At 29.5% G+C, this 22,043-nt stretch overlaps 3 protein-coding genes across 3 annotated transcripts; all 3 read right to left on the bottom strand.

Moving 5' to 3' along the window:
* Positions 1 to 1,969: 1,969 nt before the first annotated feature.
* On the bottom strand, positions 1,970 to 6,919 carry LOC108477554 (protein DETOXIFICATION 34). Its single transcript, XM_017780092.2, has 7 exons — positions 6,358 to 6,919; positions 4,779 to 5,404; positions 4,574 to 4,630; positions 3,733 to 3,971; positions 3,522 to 3,640; positions 2,490 to 2,576; positions 1,970 to 2,405 (listed from the first exon to the last, which is right to left on the bottom strand). The coding sequence occupies exons 1-7, from the start codon at positions 6,673 to 6,675 to the stop codon at positions 2,322 to 2,324; spliced, it is 1,530 nt and encodes a 509-aa protein (XP_017635581.1). The 5' UTR covers positions 6,676 to 6,919; the 3' UTR covers positions 1,970 to 2,321.
* Positions 6,920 to 11,157: 4,238 nt separating this feature from the next.
* Positions 11,158 to 14,495, bottom strand: LOC108476593 (G-type lectin S-receptor-like serine/threonine-protein kinase SD2-2). Its single transcript, XM_017778839.2, has one exon. The coding sequence runs from the start codon at positions 13,877 to 13,879 to the stop codon at positions 11,291 to 11,293; it is 2,589 nt and encodes an 862-aa protein (XP_017634328.1). The 5' UTR covers positions 13,880 to 14,495; the 3' UTR covers positions 11,158 to 11,290.
* A 3,374-nt stretch (positions 14,496 to 17,869) lies between these two features.
* LOC108478405 (brassinosteroid-responsive RING protein 1-like) lies at positions 17,870 to 18,673 on the bottom strand. The gene has a single exon (XM_017780861.2). The coding sequence runs from the start codon at positions 18,511 to 18,513 to the stop codon at positions 18,001 to 18,003; it is 513 nt and encodes a 170-aa protein (XP_017636350.1). The 5' UTR covers positions 18,514 to 18,673; the 3' UTR covers positions 17,870 to 18,000.
* Positions 18,674 to 22,043: the final 3,370 nt, after the last annotated feature.

The raw sequence follows: 22,043 nt of genomic DNA, 5'->3' as shown, positions 1-22,043 counted from the left end.
TTTCAATTTGTGTATTGTTTTAAGAATTATTTTAATATAATTTTTTATTTGTTTCTTATTTTAATATTTGTTTTAAATGTATTTGATGATTTATTATATTTTAAAATTTTTTATTTAATGAAATAAGTTAAAAAAATTTAATATGGGCCGGGCCGGGCCGAGCTCAGGCTTAATAATTTTATTTTGGGCCGGACTTGGACAAATTTTTAAGCCCATATTTTGGGCCGGGACGGGCTATGCCTAGAAAATGGGTCTAAATTTTTGTATGGGCCCGGCCCGGCCCATGCACACCTCTAGTGCACACATATTTCTTTAATAGTCTTTACTATTCTTTTTACAATTTTCAATAATTTTTCAAATATTTTTATAATTATTTGGTATTTTAATATTTTTAAAATTTCTAATAATTTATTACAGTTTTATAATATTTTTGGCAAAATTTTATAGTATTTTTCATTTTAAAAGATTTTTAAACTTTTTTATTAGTGATGTCATAGTATAACATATGGCAATTTATGATTAGTTGAATATTCCAACTATTTTTTAACATTCAAAGGACTAAACTGAAATTTTTTGATAATATTAGGGATTGAAGTGGGCTCAAAAAACTTGAAAGACCAAAGTGAGAAAAACAGTATACTTTAGGGACTAAATGTGCATTAAACCAAAATAAAAATAAAATGGGTCTGATATGCAATTCATTGGAAAAGTAGGGACCAAAATCTAATATCAAAACTTTACCCAAACAACTGGCGGTAGGTCCCACAAATTCTTTTCGGCGGTTTTTTTAATTAAGTTTGACTGTTTACCTCGTTTAACTTTTGGTTTGGTACAAAGATTGACCGATAATTAATAAATCACCATTTTTTTAAAGGAAATATAAGGTATTTATAGTAAGAGTTAAATTATATTATATTATATTTTTATTTAAAAATAAATAAATTAGTCTTTGTATGTTAAATTAAAGAATAAATTAATCTTTTTGTTAAAATTTTTATTTATTTGTATTGTTAAAAATTGATGTGATGATGAAATAATCGAGATAGTGACACATAACGTGTCATATGTACCTTGTATTAATGTACAAAGACTAATTTTAATAGTAAAATTAACGGAATTTTTAATAAAATGACTAGTTTGATCTTTGACCTAACGATATAGTGACTAATTTATTTATTTTTAAGTAGAAGGAGTAGAATACAATCCTATTTTTAATATAGGGATCTCGATAGTACTTTTATATTTTTTAAAAACATTTATACAGAAATTATAGAAAAAATTCCAGTGTTTAGAGAACAATAGGTTTAATAAAGGTAGTATTTTTTTTAGAGATTAATTTTTTAAAGATAAAAGATTCAAAACTATAATTCTAATAAGTTACTAATGAGGCTTTGGTATTAGAAAATTTAAGATCCAATATTCGAATTTTACGTCGTGTAAATGTGAGTTAAATGGTGAGAATTTTATTATTTTCCCAATTAAGTAAAAAGAAAATAGTGTCATTTTATTTATAAATAGAGTCAAGCTCTCAACAATTTTATTTAAATGAAGAAATGTTGTGAGAGAGCTTATTAAAATTTTGTATTATACGAAATAAAGAAGTAAGAAAAATAGTCAAAATATTAAACTAAATTCAACATCAATAAATAAAAAGAAATTCGATTTCAATAAATAAAAGAAATTCGATAAATATGAGATTTGGAATCAAAAGTTAAGACTTATTACATGAAATTTTGCTTCCTTGTTCCTCTTTATTCCCAAGAAAATTGATAATCAGAACTCTATACTATGCTCGATTCTCATGATTGTCGAGGTACTAAAAGATTCATAATAATAATAATAAAATTATTGGATTATCTTAATTAAATTTTCAAAATTTAATCACTAAAATGAGAAAATATTAAGTGTTTTTTAAATCATAGTGGGATTATATCAAAATTTATATCATAATTTAAACAAAAATATTGGTAAAAATGAAAATAATATTAATTCATAAAATAGTTTAGTTACATTATCTTAATCAAGCCATGTGTGATTTAATTTTTACTAAATTTTATATATAGCAGCAAATTGTTATCTAAAATGTTTTCTTTTTGGTAACCAAGCCCATTAGCTATTTACATGCATGTTGTCATGTAGTATTTTGCATTTGGCTAAATTAAAAAAAAAATATTGTAGAAAACTATACTTGAAGGCTCTAAAAGCAAAGGAATCCAATCTAAAGATGGTACAAAAATTGTACAAATTAAGTTTTTGTCGAGGGATTTCAACTAAAGTTTACGAAATGTGGTTCGTTTGCAAACGTTGACAATGTTGAATATTTAGTGGGAAAAGTTATATTCTTTGTTTTCGGAGACTTGTAGTTCAGTTCCCCATTGTTGCATTCGTTCAGATGCTTGCTCAACCTAAAAAAAAAAACTCTTTTATTATTAGATTTTATAAACTTAGCTCAAAATATCCATTAATGTTTTAGGAAAAGAATGCCCCACCTCTGTGTTCCAATTAGTTTGATAAATAATGTACAAGAGGATCAACGTTTGCAAGAATGTCCCACAAATCATGCCAACCCAAATTCCCTGCAAAATCAAGCTTTCAATATTATTATTATTAAATTCCATCATCATGTTCATGTGATCTGTAGATGAATGGGTTAATTCCATCAAGTATGCTCAAACCATTGCTCACATCCTTAGATTTTATACTGGTTTAATTGAGTTTTAAAATATCAAAATTGTATTAATCAAATCCTTTTGTTAATCTAACCATCAATTTAGGCATTAAATACAAGTTCAAATATGATACAAAGCATATTTAAAATACTTAAAATAATTTATAAACTTGTGTACACCTACTACGTTGATAACTTCGATATGATGTATTGAAAAAAATGTTAACAAAATTCAAGAGTATGTTATTTTTCTTTTAAACATGTCATGGTCAAGTTGTTTATGTAAATAGGTTCCATGTTAAACTTGAGTTGACATTTAACACCTAAACTAATAGAAAGATTAATATTTTTAAAATCGGACTAGTGGTCAAACAGGTTAGATAACCGATTCTTGGCCAAATTGGTTCAATCAGTCCAATCGAACCAAAAATAAAAATAAATATAAATATAAATTATAAACACAAATAAATAACAATAATAACATAAGATACCAATTATATGCTCCAATTTAGGTTAGTATTTCTCTTCTCCTTTTTTTTTTTTCCTTCATTTTTTAAGTATTTGGGTGGGTTGGCTTGTTTGGTTTAAGTATTTGGGTTGGGCTGTTTGGACTTTTTTTCCGGATCATTAAATTTAGCTAAAACTATAAAAAAAATTAATTTGCACTTCAAACTCAACCCTAATTTTGAGCAATTTGTTCTAAAACCGGTCTAATCCATTTGTTTGGACCGGTATACAGACGATTCAATTCAATTTAAACAACAATGAAAAACCTAATTGATACTATATCATTACTTTAAGTCCTTAATAAGATCATCTTGAAGCATGGGAAACATAGTGTATGAAAGATTACCTCGACCCCAAAATGAATGTGATAACCGAGAAAAAATCCAAGTGGGAGGCCAACAATGTAATAGCAGAACAAGTTTATATAAGCTACCAAGGCTTGCCAACCTCCTCCCACAGCAACACCTGCATGTTGCAATGATTATGGCACCAATTATTTGACCTCTCAAATGCTAATTTTCCATTTTTGTGTGTGTGAAGGGGTAGAATTTGCTTGCCTGATATAACTGGCTGCACACTATTTAGCACCATGGTTATGCCAAGAAGATGAGCCAAACTAGCCACCCCTTTTTGCATTTCTACGCTATCTGTAAATATGATAGCAAATTTGTTCCTGGTAGCCATGATTACAAGTGCTGAAAGTAACCCTATCAGAAGAGATTGCACAACAATGACTATCACTGAATATTTGGCTGCCCTTGGATGGCCTGATCCAAGCTCATTAGACACTCTTACACTGCATAAAAATAAAAATAAAATAAAAAAAACCCAATTTCAACATCAATAACATAAGAAAATCCTAGTTTTCTTGGGGTATGCATAGGAAGCCCCCTAACTATTGCCCGAAATTTAAATTGGTTTATAAACTTTGAAAGGCAATAGTTGAGTTTTCAAAGTATTGGTATTGTATTAATCAGGTGATTCTGTCAATCCAACTATCAATTTAAGAATTAAATATCAATTTGGACATAACGTAGAGTAGTGTATTTAAAACACATGTGTGTCCACCATATGAACAATTTGAATTTAACGTGTTAAAAAATATAAACAATGTCAATAAAATTTAGGAAGGCTATATTTTTTTTTAACACATCAAATCCAAATTGTCCATATTGTAAATTTACATACGTTTACAATTTGATCAATGTGTTTTAAATATGCTTTACATCAAATTTCAGCTGACATATAACGTGCAAGCAAATAGTTAGAATAATAGAACTTAAATGATATGATACTAATGGGGTTCAATTAAAATATTTTGAAGTTTAAGGACTAATTTAAATTCTAAATCGTAGTTTGAGGATGATTAGTGAAATTAAACCTTCTTTTTAAGGTTACCTTATAGCTGCATTTAGCCCGATAAATAGCATGCCTTCCCAGCCATTGATGTTCATGCTGAAACATTGAATTGAATAAAAACTCAATTTACTTTAAAAAAAAAAACGTAAGAATGAAAAAAAAATTGAGAGAATATAGAGTAGAGATGTTTATGGTCCGCCAAATTTTGGGTTTCGATTTAACTTTGGCTCGACCTTGAACATACCATATTGAAAGGGACCCAACCGCAATGACTGGATCTTCAAGGTGACCAGTAAGAACAATTATCATCATGAAGTACCAAATCTCTAAACAAAGCATCACCGCCGAAGCTATAGAAAGCTTAGCAAAACTCCAAAGATCCTTAAAAGCTAGCCACGACAACCCGGACCAGCCATCCTTACACCATCCCACCACATATATAAGCTGAGCCAAAGCAACCAACCAAGCTGATATATCATAAGCCACCGCAGCACCTGTGGTACCCCATTTGAAGACATTAACAAAGAGGAAAATGATTAGGATGTGTCCGACGAAGGCGGCGAAGCCTATCCAGGCTAAGACCCCGACTTTGCTTTGTGCTTGTAAGAACTTTTGGGTGGGGAAATTGATGGCTAATGAGAACATTTGGGGCATGACTTGCATGGTGAATTCTCCGGCGAGGTCGGCAATGCCAGGTTCTTGACCGAGGAGTTTTAGTAGTGGGGTGGCGTATAAGTAGAGAGGCAACAAGGCGAAACAGGCGGCGAATAAGATTATCCAGGATCGTTGCATGTATATGCCGAGTAAATCTATTTGTCCAGCACCGAATGCTTGCCCACATAGGGTCTCGAGTGCACTCGCCATTCCTAACTGCAGTTTATAAAAATAGTCACGAAATATATTTAAAAAATAAAATATGATATGTTTTTCAGTGAGCTAATTTCACCGTACAATCTTTAGATTTTAAATTTATTTCATAACTTCAAAATGTTCTAATCAAATCTTTAATATTGTATCAATTAGATCCTTTCATTTAACATAAGTAATAAGTTGAGCATTAAATGTCAACTCAAATATTACATGGTGCATATTTAAATCACGTTAATCGAATAATAAACACATTGATACGTATTGTATGTAAATTCAAGGGGACACATAGTGACATTGGCCCTCCAAAATTGGTAAAACAGTGAAAAATTATAAAAATACGAGTAATATAATGATAAAATTATCTTTTGACCCCCTAAATTATTTTCCTGCCTTTGTCCCTATTTATATAGACAACTTAAATATGATATGTAAAAAAAATTAACCTTGCTAAATTTTATTGACACACAAAATTATTTTTTTAAAAGGTGAAATCCAAACTGTTCGTGCAATAAGTATATTTGTGTTCACAATTTGATTCTCATGTTTCTAATATGCTTCACATTATATCTAAACTGCTATTTAACACATAAATTAATAACTATTTGATTGAAAGATTTGATTGATATAATACTTATACCTTAGCAAGGCAAAGCATGCAAGACTGGGCCCCTTGATTAAATAAAAAATAACTTTTTTGGTCCCTCCTAGAAATTAATATTTTAATTTAAGCCTTTTTAACATAAATTTTTAGAGGTAACCCCCAAAATTTTATAACAATTTTATGTTTGCTCTACTGACACAAAATTTTGGCTTTGTCCCCGAGCACTATCAATTTAGAATTTGAACGGTAATGCGGGGATTTTGTTGCAATTAACCCCTTTTTCATTGAATTGCACCAAGAAGCTAACCAAATAAAGGAAAGGAAACAACACATAAACGTGAGAGAAGCTAACCAAGAAACCAAATGAAAAATTCGCGACGACCGACAAAGCAATGGCGACAGCCGATAGCTCGATATCGCCGATATGACCCGCGAAAATGTTGGTGAAGGAGTTGATCCCATAATTGCACCAAATATTGAACGCAATAGGAGTTGCAATAGACCATATCTTAGAAGACTCCACAAACAATATGTTCCTAACATCCGCAAAGCTTTGTACCTGAGGATAATCCCCTCCCTCGATGATTAAACTCGACGGTGCCGGATGTAGCTCGGCAACTTCAAAAAGGGGTAACGTCGACGATGGCGTAGCATGCAGTTGGTCCTCCATAACAGAAGATGGACTAATTATTGTCCCTTCTGCTGCATTTTGCAGCTCGTACTCTTTAGTATTCGCAATTTTGGCACAATTTTAGTGAACCCTTCTGAGTAAATTTTCTGGGTTTTTTCTTCTATAAAATTTGATTGTATGGATTCAAGGGAGTCAATGTGAAGAAAAATTCAATCTTTGTCCTTTTTTTCTTAATTTTTGTTTTATACATTTGCCTTGTTTTTGTTTTGGTGGAAGTTTAGGAAAGGGTTTTAGCAAGTGGTGGGTTATGGCTATAAATTAGGATGACCATGGAAACATCAAACATGAGGGACGGGATTTGAGTTGACTCGGTCTTTTTAGCTTCTTAGGACAAAGCTTGTTCAATGTTTTTCAATTTGGTCTGTTTGTTCGTTAATGTAGTTATTTTCTGTTCGTGGGGGTCCACGATCTTGTGTTGCGCAATCCCTGGAATAATGTTGTACACCATATAGTTCACATGGTGACGTATAGGGATGGATTCCCAATGGTTAAATTATAATAATTTAGCTTCAATTATTAATTTAGTATTTAAATTAAACGAATCAAAAAATGTTTGACTTGTGTATTCTAGTAAAAAACTTTATAGGTACTTAATTGAAATTAAAAAAAGTTTAAGTACTAAATTAAACATAAAATTAAATTTAGATATGTAATCGGGACAAAAATATATAAGTATCAAACTAAAAATCAAGCCAAACTCGGATACTAAATAGTATATTATAATTTTGGACTCTCTATATGCTCAAAGTTTGGATTTAGTTTTTATAGTAATTTGGGCATAATACCATATTTAACCTTCAATGTTTACATCATTTATCAATTTGATCCTTATTCTTCTTTTTAGCAAAATTTGACCATTAGCCTTTGAAAAATAGTCAAATTGTCTCTTTAACGGAAATGTTGGTGTCATAACCCACATATACTTTATATTGATATGACAAGATTTGTCTTATATGTCATGTCAACAAATACTTTAATTTATATAAAAATATTCAAAAAATAAATATAAAAAGTTCATAAAATTAAAAAAACATGAACTACATATGGATTTTCATGTGGACTGCTATGTTTAAAAATAGTAAGTATTTTCATTAAAAATAATAATTTGACTCTTTTTAAAAGGTTGATGCCAACTTGACTCTTTTTAAAAGGTAAAAGGTCAAATTTAACTCCAAAAAAAAGAGAGACAAGCATACAAAAATATAAATATTGAAGACTAAATTTGACATTATATCTTTAATTTAACATAATTTGATCATTTTATCTTTATAATATCATTTAATTAATTTAAATAGATAACACCGTTAACTATTACAATTAAAATATAAAATATGATTATGTATTTTTGTTTTAAATCTATATTAGCAAGATAAGTTAGAACAATATTTTAAGAAAATCCATATAAATATTTTAATCAAAATAATTGTATTAGCTATTTGGGTTAACAATGTTAGCATACCTAGCCAAGGTCGGGTTCATTACATATCATCAATACTCTATGATTGTAAGCTTTTCTTTAAAATTCGATATCCAAATTTCATTTAATTCTGCTTATATTTGTTGTACTTTACTCGATCTGATCGACGTACCCAAGTAAAAAACATATTACAACAAAAATTAATAATTGATAGATACTTTACTAAACAAAAACTCACTAAATTAAATAACATATAATCAAACATATTAAAATTTTGAACACTGTAAGGACCTAATTGTGAAATTCAAGCATGTAATAGGTTCGAATTATAAAATCTTAAGGTTTATAGGTCAATAATGAAAATCTATAGTTGGTATCGATATGAATCGATACCTTTTTGAAAATTGATACCAAAATTCATTATTGTTTTCTTTGCAAAACAAAGGTATTGATAAATATTTTATGAAAATCTATAGTTGGTATCGATATGAATCGATACCTTTTTGAAAATTGATACCAAAATTCATTATTGTTTTCTTTGCAAAACAAAGGTATTGATAAATATTTTATGGTATCGATATTTTATGCAAAAGTATCGATAGCCAAATAAAAATTGATAACATTTTGGTATCTTGATTGTTTTAAAGTTGTTCATGTAGTCATGTATCAATATCAAATGCCAAAATATCGATACCTAAATTCAAAATGGTAAAATCTATCTTTAGAAAGTTCATTTCTTACTAGATTCACCTATCAAGTTAGAAACTATAATATCTTCCAATTAAACACTTAAATGTCAACCAATATGCCTCAAATAGCACCTCAATAATCAAGCTAATCATGAACACAATCAACATTCCATATTTGATTTTCATCTTATCTAAATAACCTAGACACAAAGGCTACCTAAACATTCAAATAGGTCATAAACATAAAAGTATTCTTGACTAAACTCATGCTAAGATACCAACTAAGTACATCATAAAACGCAACTAAGCTCAACCATCAAACAAGCATAATGTCTAACATATACCATCCCATTCATGAAAGCATTAAGCAATTAACTAAGAAACTATCATGCTAACCACAATTTGACCATTTCTTTTACACTTATACATATTCACATAGTACTCAAAATACCATCATGCTACAAAATAATTATATCAATCAAAGATCCCCTAGGTACATGCTAAGACCAAAATAGAAACATCACCAACACTTGAGGTCAGTATCGTTGCTGGATGCTGAGTTGATACTAGAACTACTAGGTACTTAACTTGCGCATGAGAAAAAATAAACGTATATAACTCAATGGTGATCCTATAAATCCGAATAATTAAACATAATATAAAACATTTAATTATATAACTAAAAAGTAATTGCAATGAGAATAATTCAAATAGACATATATTTTTCATTCATCTTTTATAACTTCAACATTCAATTCAATCATAAGCATTTCATGGTTCATTATACTTTTATTTTTATACATTCATTGGAAAAAGAATATTTAAAATCTCACAACTTCCTTATTTCCATTCAATTCACTTACCATAATTTCAAATTTCCATTGTCATTTTCAATTTCTATCTCTTTCTTTTATTTTCCCTATTAACATGACTTGGACTCATATACACGGATCCAATCAACACAACAAATTTTGACACCCAGTGCATATTATACGAATTTTTGAGTTTGAAAGAATAACCCGATCCTTGAATGAGTCCAGTCCTAAAGATTTTTAGAACCTTTTAGTTTAAAGGCTTAAAAGTGTGGGGTTAGCTAAACCTATTCACAGGTCAAGTTATTTGTCCAAACTCAAAAGTTCACCTGAAATTTAGGAGGGTTTAAGCAAAAAAAATTAGGCCTGTTTAAAATACGCGTCGAACTTAAACTAGAGCACCAAAGGCTTGAGTCCAGCCCACTTTTTTTAGTTTGTAATTTTTATATTATGTTATATTATTTTTATATATTATGTAATTTATAATACATAAAAATTAAAGCTATAATACTACTATAATATAAATATTAAAAATGTTAAGATGACTATATATAAAATTTTAGTAAATTAAAAGGCTTAATGACAAATTTAGCTACTAACGTTTACATGTTTTGTCAAAATGTCCCTAATTGTATTTTTAAGCCAACGTTTGTTTTATTTTTTCTAACGCATTTTCTAAAAGATTTTATGAAAGTATTGTTAAATAAATTAAGAGGATGATATGGAATAATTTTAATGAGATGTAATTTATTACTTAGCTAACTCAATAAAATAATTATATTTATTTTGATTACGTTTATTTTCTTTAAATTAAGAGTTATTTTTTAACTTCATGAACTATTTATTTTATTATTTTCCACATGTAATTATTTTATTGAGTTATTTAAGTATTAAATTACATATCATTAAAATATTCCATGTATGAAATTCCACATCATCCCATTAACTTTTTAACCATATTTTCATTAAATTTATTAAAAAAAAAAGCAATTTGAAAAAAATAACAAAGGCAAGGCTGATGGCTAAAAGAGGTTAAAAAATACAATTAGAGTCATTTTGACAAAACATTTAAACGTTAGTGGCCAAATTTGTTATTAAACCAATTAAAAGTTTATAAAAATAATATCGGCGAACTTAAAATGGGCTTAAACAGAATTTTAAAACTATATTTCAAGCTATCCCGAGCTTGAAGAAATATAAAATATATGAAAATTATATTTAAACTCGACCCGAACAATTAACACTAGCCCATGGTAATATTTTTGGGTCGAAATCTAGAAGCTGCCACCATGGGAAACGGAGCTCAATATCCGACTACATTCCAAAATGGTCAAGATTTTAGGTCCCCACAGATCAACCATGAACGCCTAAAGTTTTGGATTTAGGTAAGAATCACTAAAAAGTCTACTATAAATTGTCAATAAAAAGGAGATAATGACTCTTTTGGAATCCAATGACATTACACTATATTGGTAAAGCAAAAGCAAAAAGGGGGTGATGCAATGCAAGTGTTGGCAATGATGATGGTTGTGTCATTTGCACATTATTTTGATGTCAAAGTTGTAATCATATGCCAATGTCCCCAAAGTTGAAATTAGTGATTCACTGAACAAAAATTTGGGAATTTTAATGTTGTTGAAGCCCATACATAAGTTACTAGTATGGAACTACATTTATCATTCGATTAGACTTCCGAATTTTGGTTCCAACGGAGAAGAGAGGTTACTAAGAGATGATCGTGAACCAGCACTTGAAAACCCAACGTTGTAGTCAGAGCATCCATCAACTTTTGACATGCCGGAATTTGTTCCAATTCCGTGATAAGATTCGCCTGCAACTATTGCTTGTATTAGTTTTGGTGGTGGAGGGATGGTCACTTCCACCACTCCTTCTAACATCTTTACTACCATGCCCATTGTAGGCCTCATTTCCTCATCATCTTGTATACACCATATTGCTACCAATGCAAGACGGTTGGCCTCCTCTAAATTGTATGCAACACCAAGCCTACTATCCACGATTGCGGCAACATTGCCCTCAATTATTCGACGTGCTGCCCATGGAGGGAAAAACCATTTCTCTCCATCCCTTCCTTCATTGAATACATTGCCATTCCCTGCGGATTGTGGTGCTTGCACGTTTCTACGGCCGCCGATTATTTCCAACAATGTCATCCCATAGCTATAAACATCAGCTTTTGGTGTAATAGCCATACCGGATATCCATTCTGGAGCAACATAGCCCCAAGTACCCCTCATTGTAGCTAATACCCTACTAAAATCCCTTCCAACAAGCTTTGCTAATCCGAAATCCGATACTTTCGCAATGTAATCACTATCCAAGAGAATGTTTTCTGGTTTGATATCGCAATGAATGATGCAATCCCTGCATTCCTCGTGCAAATATGCTATGCCCTTTGCAGTGCCAACCGCCACCCGAAACCTCACATCCCAACACAAATTAGGACTATCCGGTATTAAAAATGCACTCAGAGGACCATTAGGCATGTAATCGTAAACCAACAATCTATGGGAATTCTCGGAACAAAACCCTCTGAGTCTCACAAGATTAACATGTTGAATGTTGCCGATAGTGCACACCTCGGCCCGAAATTCTTTCTCACCACTCCCCGGCCTTTCAAGGCGTTTAACAGCAACAACAGTCGAATCCGATAACTTGCCTCGAAAGACCACCCCGAATCCACCATGACCTAGTTTCTCTGAGAACCCCCGAGTCACACCATTGAGTTCTTTATAAGTGAATACCTTGAGATTCAACCCGGGGCAAACACCATCGTCATCATATCTATCTTTCCTCTTGTAATCTATTATCTTTTTAAAAACCAACAAAATCATTCCCATGAACCCTAAAGCAACAATGGACCCAACAACGCTACCAACGAAAACCATAGTTCTATGCACATTTTTCTTCACAATTCCTCTCGGAACCCTAATGTAAAACACATCCTTTTTTAAACCATTAGAGCTTGAATTTCTCAAATTCAACAAAGACCCATAAACATTCTTACATGTATTAGACCCCTCGTTATGATACAATCCAATACAAGAACAATTACTCAAACAAGACTTTTCACAAATACTCCTAGTACCTTGAAACGACACCGTTTTCCCTCCATCAAACCTCACATCACCTATTTCATTAAACCCATCATTATCAGCACAAAGACCACCACTTTCTCGCCGGCAACCACCGGTAAAATCCCCATATCCCCACTCTCTCTCATTAAAAGGCCTAAATCCATTAACACAAGCACAAGGTTTTAACGTTGTACTTACAAGACAAGACGCGAAATCGCCGCACAAACCGTAGACTCCACACTTATCCTCCGGCACCGACCAAAACATGTTCCAACTCTCTGTCTCCGCCGACCATGTGTATTGTTTCAGCTGCCCGTTGACATCAACCTGGAACCTCGTCAAAGGCAGTTCAACACTGCCGTCTAACGATCTTTCCGTGTACCCAAACGACGCCGTCGGCAAGAAAGGGTCGGAGAAACGGAAGTTGTAAATGTACGGGATTGTCATTTGCGGGACATCGACGAAAGCTTTTCCGGTCCAGTTTCCGGTAGACCAATACACATTGATCGAATTATGAACGAGCTCGAACTCGTTGAACAATTGAGGATTTAGCCTCAAAGAGAAAAGCCCCGGTGATGGGTCGAACGAGCTCTTCCATGAAGTTAAAGCTTGCTGGGCGGTTAAATTCATGTCCGGCAACCACGTATCCGTCGGAAAATCAAAGCTTTGCCATACTTTTAACCCATTTGAAGAATACAAAACGAGATTCCCAGTCTCTAAAAAAACAAACCTTTTCGCTTTTTCAACGTTGTCGCTCTGCCAAACGACGGAATCCGGTGATTCCTTCACCACCAACCGCCCTGTTCCGGTGATTTCCAGTGAAGATCCGGTGATATTTTTTATGGGTTTTTCACGATTCGCAACCCAAACCCGGGTTTGAGTCGGGATCGAAGAGTACCAAATTCCTAAATACCAATCGGATTCACCATTTATGGTGAAAAAACCCAGTTCGAAAGTGCGGTTAACGCTAAGAATAGTTGCGTTTCCTTTGAGAATCACAACAGTGGACTCCATTTTTGTAGCTTGGGAACTGGTTTTCAATGTTTCTTCATGTGAAAAGGGGGGTTTTGAAGAAGGGTCATTTGGTGAAGAATTAGTGACAAAGATTGCATTTTGGGTGTGAAATGAAAGGAGTAGAAGGAAGAAGATGAAGGAAAGAGAAGACATGAAACAAAGGTTTGAGAGCTTATAGTGTTTGGTCCGAAATTAAAGGATAAGAGTTGGTTCTCGTAACAAAGGTTGTAGGTAGGAATTAGTAAAGCAGAGCATTAAGTTGGATTCGAATGAGAGAAAGAGACAAGACAATGGTGGATTATTTTCTGGCTTAAACTGTAAATTTAGCTTAGTAAATTCTACAGTTTGGGTCATTCAACTTTCATAACTTTTCATAATGTTGATAATTAGGGTATTACGCAATGTTTTTGTAGATTCATTTTAATATATTTTTGAAAATTGAATTCTTGCGAAATGTTGAGTTATTCAATTGTGGAGATGAAATGTAATTTTTTTAATTTTATGTAAAAGATTAAACTTTTGCTGTAAAACTCATGCTTTCCCTTTTAACGAAAAAATAAAATAAATAAAAAGATAAAATGATTTTAAACCTCAAAATTTTATTAGGAAAAACTTAAATTACTTTTAAAATGAAAAATAAGATGATTTGTTAAAACCCAGATTTTTCTTGTAAAAACCTAAGATTTTCTCTATAAAATCCAGGCCCTTTCCCTTTATCCAAAAAAAACTAAAATTAATTAACTAAAATGAGCGTACATTGCCTAGCCCCATCGGTAACCAAAATAAACCCAGTTGGCAACGGTGGTGCCCCTTTTATGCAATTTTTATTTTGATTTAAGTCTTTAAAACATTTTTACATTAAAAATAATATTTAAATTATCATTTTATTTAAAAAGTCTATGAGATTTAATTAAAATATATAACGTGTGATATTTTTATAAGCTTGTAAGTGAAAGATAGACAAAATTAATAATTTCAACAAATAAGGTTTTTTTTTTTTTTAAATCTTAATAATGACTAAAAGCTGCCTATAGTGGACCAACACTAAACAACCAATGAAAAAGATGGAACTTTTTGGAAATATAAGCATTAGCTGGACCAGTCTACTCTAATATGAACTCAATTCAATTGAAGGACCTAATTTTAAATTTTCAAATTTTAAATAATTTGAAATTATTCAAAAAATTTTGGAGTAAATTGTATCAAAGGTTACAAAATTATTAATGAGTTTACATTTTAGGTATTTAATTTCAAAAAGTTATAAAATAGTCATTTCTAAAGTTTTTATATAAATTATTGGGGTTAGAGAACTTCAAGAGATGATTTGACGATCAATAAGGCGGATCAATATGGATCGACAAATAAAAAAATATATCTTAGGTTCAAGTCTATTTGACGATTAATGTTAAAGATTGAAAAAGAAAATTATTTGAATTTTGATTATAGATTCATAATATTCAAAGTTGTTTTATAAAAATTAAATTGTAAAAAAATTCGATTAATACAAATGATGCGAACAGAGAAATTAGAAGCTAAAACTTTCAGAAAAATTTAAAAAAAAAGTAAATTATTCTACAAACAAACTTGATTTAATTTCTCTTGTAAAAATATTTTTCATCCTTTGTTGTTGTGTTTTACAATTTCTTTTAATTTTTAAGTCTAATTTCAAAAATAATTAAATAAGAAAATTGATTCAATTTCAAAATATACAATCATCAGTCACTAAATTCAAGACATAATTTCCATAAAGTTGAAAAAAACACCTACCTACTTTGAATTTTTTTGTATAATTAGTTTTCTCAAGTGGTTGCAAAAATGGTCTTTCTATTTGCCAAAAATTATATTTTTTTCAACTTAAGGGGCCCATGGAGGTTCTAGAATCCTTAACTAGCCATCTCTTTATTATATTTTAAATAATTGTGCTCATTTTTGACCATTTTTAAAATATATAAGAATTTTACAAATTTAAGGTTTGATATCTATAAATGAATTACGAGAATCTTTGTACTAGAAATCAAATTACATTTTACTCTTTCTATTTAAAAAATATATAAATTAATCCCTATACATTATATTAAAAAAGCAAACTGATCATTTTGTTAAAAATTCTATTCATCTTTATTGTTAAAAACTGCTCATTGTACGTTAGCATAAAGTACATTTGGCATGCCACGTGTATTTTATTAGTCACATCAATTTTTAACTGTATAAATAAATGAAACTTTTAAGAGAAATAATTAATTTGTTCATTGATCTAATGTACATAGTCTAACTTTAAAATAAAACAAAATATAATCTAACTCATACTATAGGAGCATTTATGATACTTTTACCTCGATATCCACTCAAACTTAAGTAACATAACTAGTTGTTAGTAGCTTTATATTGAAAAAATTGTTAAAAAATTCCGGATGTAATTTGATTGCATAATGAAAAGAGATTAAAAATTTCCAAAAGAAGAGTAAAAAGTGTTTACAAGTTGGGGTTCCCCATCTCCCCCACTATAAAATAGGGCAAGTTTCTCGTAAGCTTATTCCTCAAAATTTTTAATAAAGAATTCAATTTATAACATTTCAAAGCTCGATTTTCAAAATTAAAAACTCATTCTTACTTAATCAGAATAGATCAGAACGTATCGATTTCGAGTCTACCTAATTTCATTTTCATTGTAATCTTAAAAATTGTTCAACCATCAGCTTAATTGTAACTTACTCTAAAACCTTAACTTAAAGTTGGGTTAATTTACTAAAAAGCAATCTTAACAACCCCACAATAATTTTTTAATAACTAAATCAAGAAACATCATTACCTTTTTCTCTTCTCCTTTTAAGGAAGATGACAATACTTGTTATGATACAATTTTACAAAAAAGAAAAAAAGAAATTTAACCACTAATTTTACAATATGGAAATAATTATCCCATATAACAAAAAAAAAAAAAAAAAAAAAAGAAAATAAAATCCAAGCAAAACATGATTTGTAACATTCAAGTTGTAAGAACCATAAATGGGAAACTTTTATCCCTTTTTGCTTTTTAGTTATGCACCAAATGCCCTAAAGTTGATTATGAGTTTGGTTAAATTTCAATTTCAATTTAGAAATAGATTATTCAAATTTTTATATTATAATATTATATATTAACTTTTATATGATATAGACTACCGATATATAAATATAAAATGTAGTCTTTTTTTTAAATATCGTTTTCTTTTTACTCTTTTTAATTTAATAATTGTTAAATTGAATTATATAACTTTTGTATTAATAAAATTTCACATAACCAATATCATAATCATGGAATAAAAATATTGAGCATGGGAAATCTTAAAAAATTTAGCCGCTCAATTTTTTAAAATCAAATATTAATTTTATCAGCGACGACATTAACCTCCAAACTGGTTGTTGGTCCACTCTATTTTATTTCACTGTAATCTTTTATTTATATTTTAACTTTAGTTTTAATCCATTCTATTTTCTTTGAAAACTTTGGTGGTTATTATTTTAATCAACACTATCCAAGTTTTGTTGTTATTCAACCTATTTTCTCTTAAATTTTCATGGTTATTATTTATTTTATTTTCTCAAAATTAGAAATGTTTTTGGTTTTAATTTTTAATTTATAATCATGTTCTAGTATGAAATTTGTCAAGATAAGGTATTAAAATTATTCTCAAAAATCTTCTCTTATTATATGTCCATGTCTTTGCATTTTATTTCCATGGTTCTTATTAATAAAAATATTTTATTCAAAAACATGTTGAACGTGACGTTCTAAGTAGGGATGTTCAAACTTCGGTTAAAACTAAATTAATCGATTTAATTCGGTTAATCGATTAGTAGCCTAACTTAGTTCATCGGAGGTCGATTAATGGATTTTAAAATTTCAATTATGTAGTGTTTCAATACATAAAATTTCGATTATTTTAGTTAACTTTCAAGGAAAAATATATATATCGGTTAATTTCAATGTATTTTCTTATATGTTTTAAAAAAATAAAACATATAAATTTCGATTAATTTAATCGATAATCAATGTATAATAAAAATAAAGAAAATAAAATGCGAGCAAAATTATAGGTATAAAAAGAGTAAGAAAAATAAAATGGTGGATTTTATTGAATTCTTAAGAACCCAAAAATCATATTTTTAACCTAAAACTTATCAAATTCTTTTCGAATATATAAAATTTAGCCTAAAAAAGGGATAATCTTTTGATCCGTGTACATTTATAATGTACAATTTTTTTCACTAAACTAAATGGATAACACAAAAATTTACAACCCGGCAACGGAACCGTACTCACTGTAAAAATCGACGATTCCAGAAGCTGCCCAGAGCCGTTGATTAAACTCAGCTTGCATCTCATCAGGTACAAACGATGTCCTACAAAGCGGACACGTCACCTGATCGTGATCCATCCAGCGGTCTAAACACGTTCTATGAAAAACATGCTTACAATTCTTCAACCACCTGATCTCTTCCTTTCCTTCGAACTCGCACAAGCAAACGGCGCAACTCTCCGGCGGATCACCACCACCGACCACCGCTAGTTCCTCGAACTTTACGACGGGTAGGATTTCACGGATCAAGAGAGCGGATACCGGCGGTTTAAAAGGTGTGGTTCGGGTCGGGTTTTCCGGCCAAACGGTGTCGGTTTCGAGGAAATCGGAGAGTCCGAGGTAATTAAAAAGTGAGAGGATTAGGTTTCTGATGAAACCCAAAAACGATAGCGTGTGAACGAAGAATTTGGGTACGAAAACGTCTGTGTAAACCACAGGGAATCCCATTGATGAACAAAAAAATAATAATAACAGAAAATTAAAAAAAAAAACAGAATAAATTATAAAGAGAGCTATTGATTTGGGTATTTATAGAGAGAGAAAAGAGGAAAAACGAGTGAAGGAGAGAGATAAAAAGAAAAGGAAGCTTCTGCTTTTTTTCAGAACTAAATTCTAACTGATCGAGTCACCGGCTGTGACGTGGGTAGGGAATTTTTGGTGGCGCGATGAAAGGCCTAAATATGAGTTTGGTCCCTTTACTTTGTTGAAATTTGGTGAAAGTACCTCGGAGATCCCCATATCAAATTAGTTCCTCTATTATTAAATACATCAATTTAGTCCATATAATATTAAAAAGAATCAAATAAAGCTAAATTGAAATAGAGTTAACATTTACTTTTTGAAAAACATCCTCTACTGTTTAACGAAGGTAATATTTTTAAAATTCTTTTTATGATTTTGTAAATGAAATTTTTGTTTGGAATTGAATCGCAATTGAAAAAATAATTAAAGATATTTTTATACAACAAATGTTAAATTTGTTACAATTTGAACTTATTCAATTCTTTTTAATAGTATAAGGACTAAATTGATCTATTTAATAATAGAGAGAATAGCTTGATATAGTCCATATAATATAGGGATCTTCCAAGTGCTTTAACCATTGAAATTTCAAATTTAATTTTTCCATTTTAATTCCGGATTAAATTTTTTTTTTTTGGGTAATGTTAGTGCAAATATAAATATAAGCACAAACATGATGTAATTATATACATGTCTCAACAACTACAAAACCAATACACGGTACAAATGGCTAAAGAACTAAAATATAACAAAACAAAACTTACACATGGCGACTACTCACGGTGAAACTGGAGACTAATTTATTGCATTTATAATATAATATAACTCAAATTTAAACAAATTAATCCATATGGCATGCATTTTTAATAAAAAGAGAAAGAGGTTACCCATCTATCATTATTAACGGTGTTAATTGTTTGGATCTATTATCCAATACTATAAGAATAGAAGATATCAAATTAAAATAAAAGGACCAAAACTAAAATTTTAACAAAGTAGAGGGACCAAACCAAGAAATAGACCTAGAGTGAAACAAGGAGTAAACTAAGGCTACCCACTATAAAGTAAGAATATGTAAGAAAAATAGCACACGTGTCACGTGGCGTAAATGGAAGGGGTGAGGAATTGAGTGAAACGCGGGATACGCCAAATCCACCAATAAATAATTAAATAAATTAATAATTATTTTATAAGTATATCAATTACTAATGGGTATTATATTTTAAAAATAGAATATAAATTACAACAGCACTTTGGTAGAATGCTGGATTTGATGTTAATTAAATTTTGATTCCATTTTTTTTTATTGTATCATGAGTTTGGTTGATAATATAATAAAGAGTTAATATATTATTTGGTATTCATATTTAGCTTTAATGTTTAAATATTAATTTAATATTTGAGTGTTTTGTTTTAATTTAATATTTAAATTTAATTTTAATATTCAATTGACACTTAAACTAAACTATAGCACGTAGTCGAATAAATATTTGACATTTATGTTCTAGTAAAAAAAAGATATAGGTACTTAAAAAATTTAATTACCAAATTAAGCATTCAAGTCAAATATAAGTAAAAATAGTAAATCAATTTTATAATAAATGTTTTTTATTTTAATTATTATAAATTATATTTATTTATTTTACACAACATCTAAAACTACATGTAACTTTTCCTCAAATTATAAATAAAAGATTAAAACTCACGTCCCATTACATTGGACTTAGTGACAATATACCATATATTTAATGGATTATTATTAAATAATAGAATACTACATGATGGGCCTTCTTGCATTTTATACAAACTTTCAATTTTGCAATGATTTATTATTATTTTTAGAAGGACCACAATTATTAAAAAGAAAAAATTAGAGTCTAGATTTGAGGTTTTTGTGACAAGGTTCCCAGAAAACAAGGATTTAAAGCTGCAAAATCAGACTTTTTTTTTTTTATCATGTTTCGAAACTGTCCATCCTATCACTAATGATTGTCTGCAGGCCTCACTTTTTAATAATGGTTAAAATATGTTGTTAGTCCTTGTACTTCTATAGATTTTGATTTTTAGTTTTTATACTTTGAAAGTTAAAAGTTTAATCCTTTTACCGTTCAATTTATAAATCCTAGTCCAATTATTATTTTCATTCGAGTATTTTTGCTAAAATTTGTTAACATAGTATGTTTATTTTGGTTAAAATATGTCATAAGTCATTGTACTATTTATAAATTTATATTTTAGTCCTTATGCTTTTATTTTTAAGTCCATCCACTTTTCAAATTTTAAAATTCATCTTTATATAACTATAGGTGTTTTTATCGTTTTACAATTTGAGAACCCTAAAGTTCAAGTTCTTGATATTTTATCGTTTTAGTCCTTGATATTTTTTTGAAAACCCTAAAGTTTAGGTTCTAATCTGTGAACTATTGCCAAATTTACAGGCTAACTTAGAAAAAAAAGTGCCAAGGTCATGGACTAACTTGGATGAAAAAAATTTCGATCCAATATAAAAATTATTGTCAAGTTCAAGTCCCAAATAACGATTTAATCCTTTTTTTAAAAAAGGAAGAAAAAATAATGAATAACATCAACCTTGTCCAACCAACAGGAAATCATAGGTGGGTTATGGACTTAGGGTAACGTCCAATTGAAAGTGAATCAATGAAAAGTGGGGGAATGCATTCCCTCCTTATTCATTGAATGGTAAACTATTCATTTGTTTGGTTGAACGTAATACTAATCCAATGGAATGAACATTATTTCTCTGTTACTTGTCTTTTCATAATAGTTATTCTTTGGTATCACCAAAGAATAGTTATTCCATACAACATTGAATAACAAAAAAAAAAATTCAAGTTAGTCCTTTAAAACTTGGACTTAGAAAATATAAAATAAAATATTTGAAATATTTTAATATAATTTAATATAAAATATTTAATTTTAAAATATAATTTTAAATAAAATATTTTAATAAAATTTAATATAAAAATATTATTAAATTATATATTTTATTTTTATTAAAATATATTTAATAATAATTATATTAAAATATAATTAAATTATTTTTATTTAATTATTATTTTATTAAAATTTAATAACAATAACAATAATCATCCACCTAAAAAATTTTGCTAAAGGTACTTTGATCATTTCAGGTTTTTTTTCATATGCTATTACAACACTATTTCATTCAACTAAATACAAGAATATTAATACAGTTCTATTCCATTCTATTCAACCAAACAATTAAATTACTAATTACAACTTTATTCCATTACAGTAAATATAAGAGTCTAAAGTAAACCTGATATAATTATTATGGTTTAAAAGCTTAAAAGCAAACATGTCAATGGACCCAAAACCTCCAAATGTGTTTGACATTGTCTCATCTTTTACTATCTTTGTCCTGCTTGTTTGCCCATGGGAGTCAATTGTAGTCCTTGTCTTATCTTTATTTT

Source organism: Gossypium arboreum, chromosome 12 (genome assembly GCF_025698485.1).
Source record: "Gossypium arboreum isolate Shixiya-1 chromosome 12, ASM2569848v2, whole genome shotgun sequence".
Classification (NCBI taxonomy): Eukaryota; Viridiplantae; Streptophyta; class Magnoliopsida; order Malvales; family Malvaceae; genus Gossypium; species Gossypium arboreum.
This window is presented reverse-complemented; position numbering and strand designations above follow the sequence as displayed.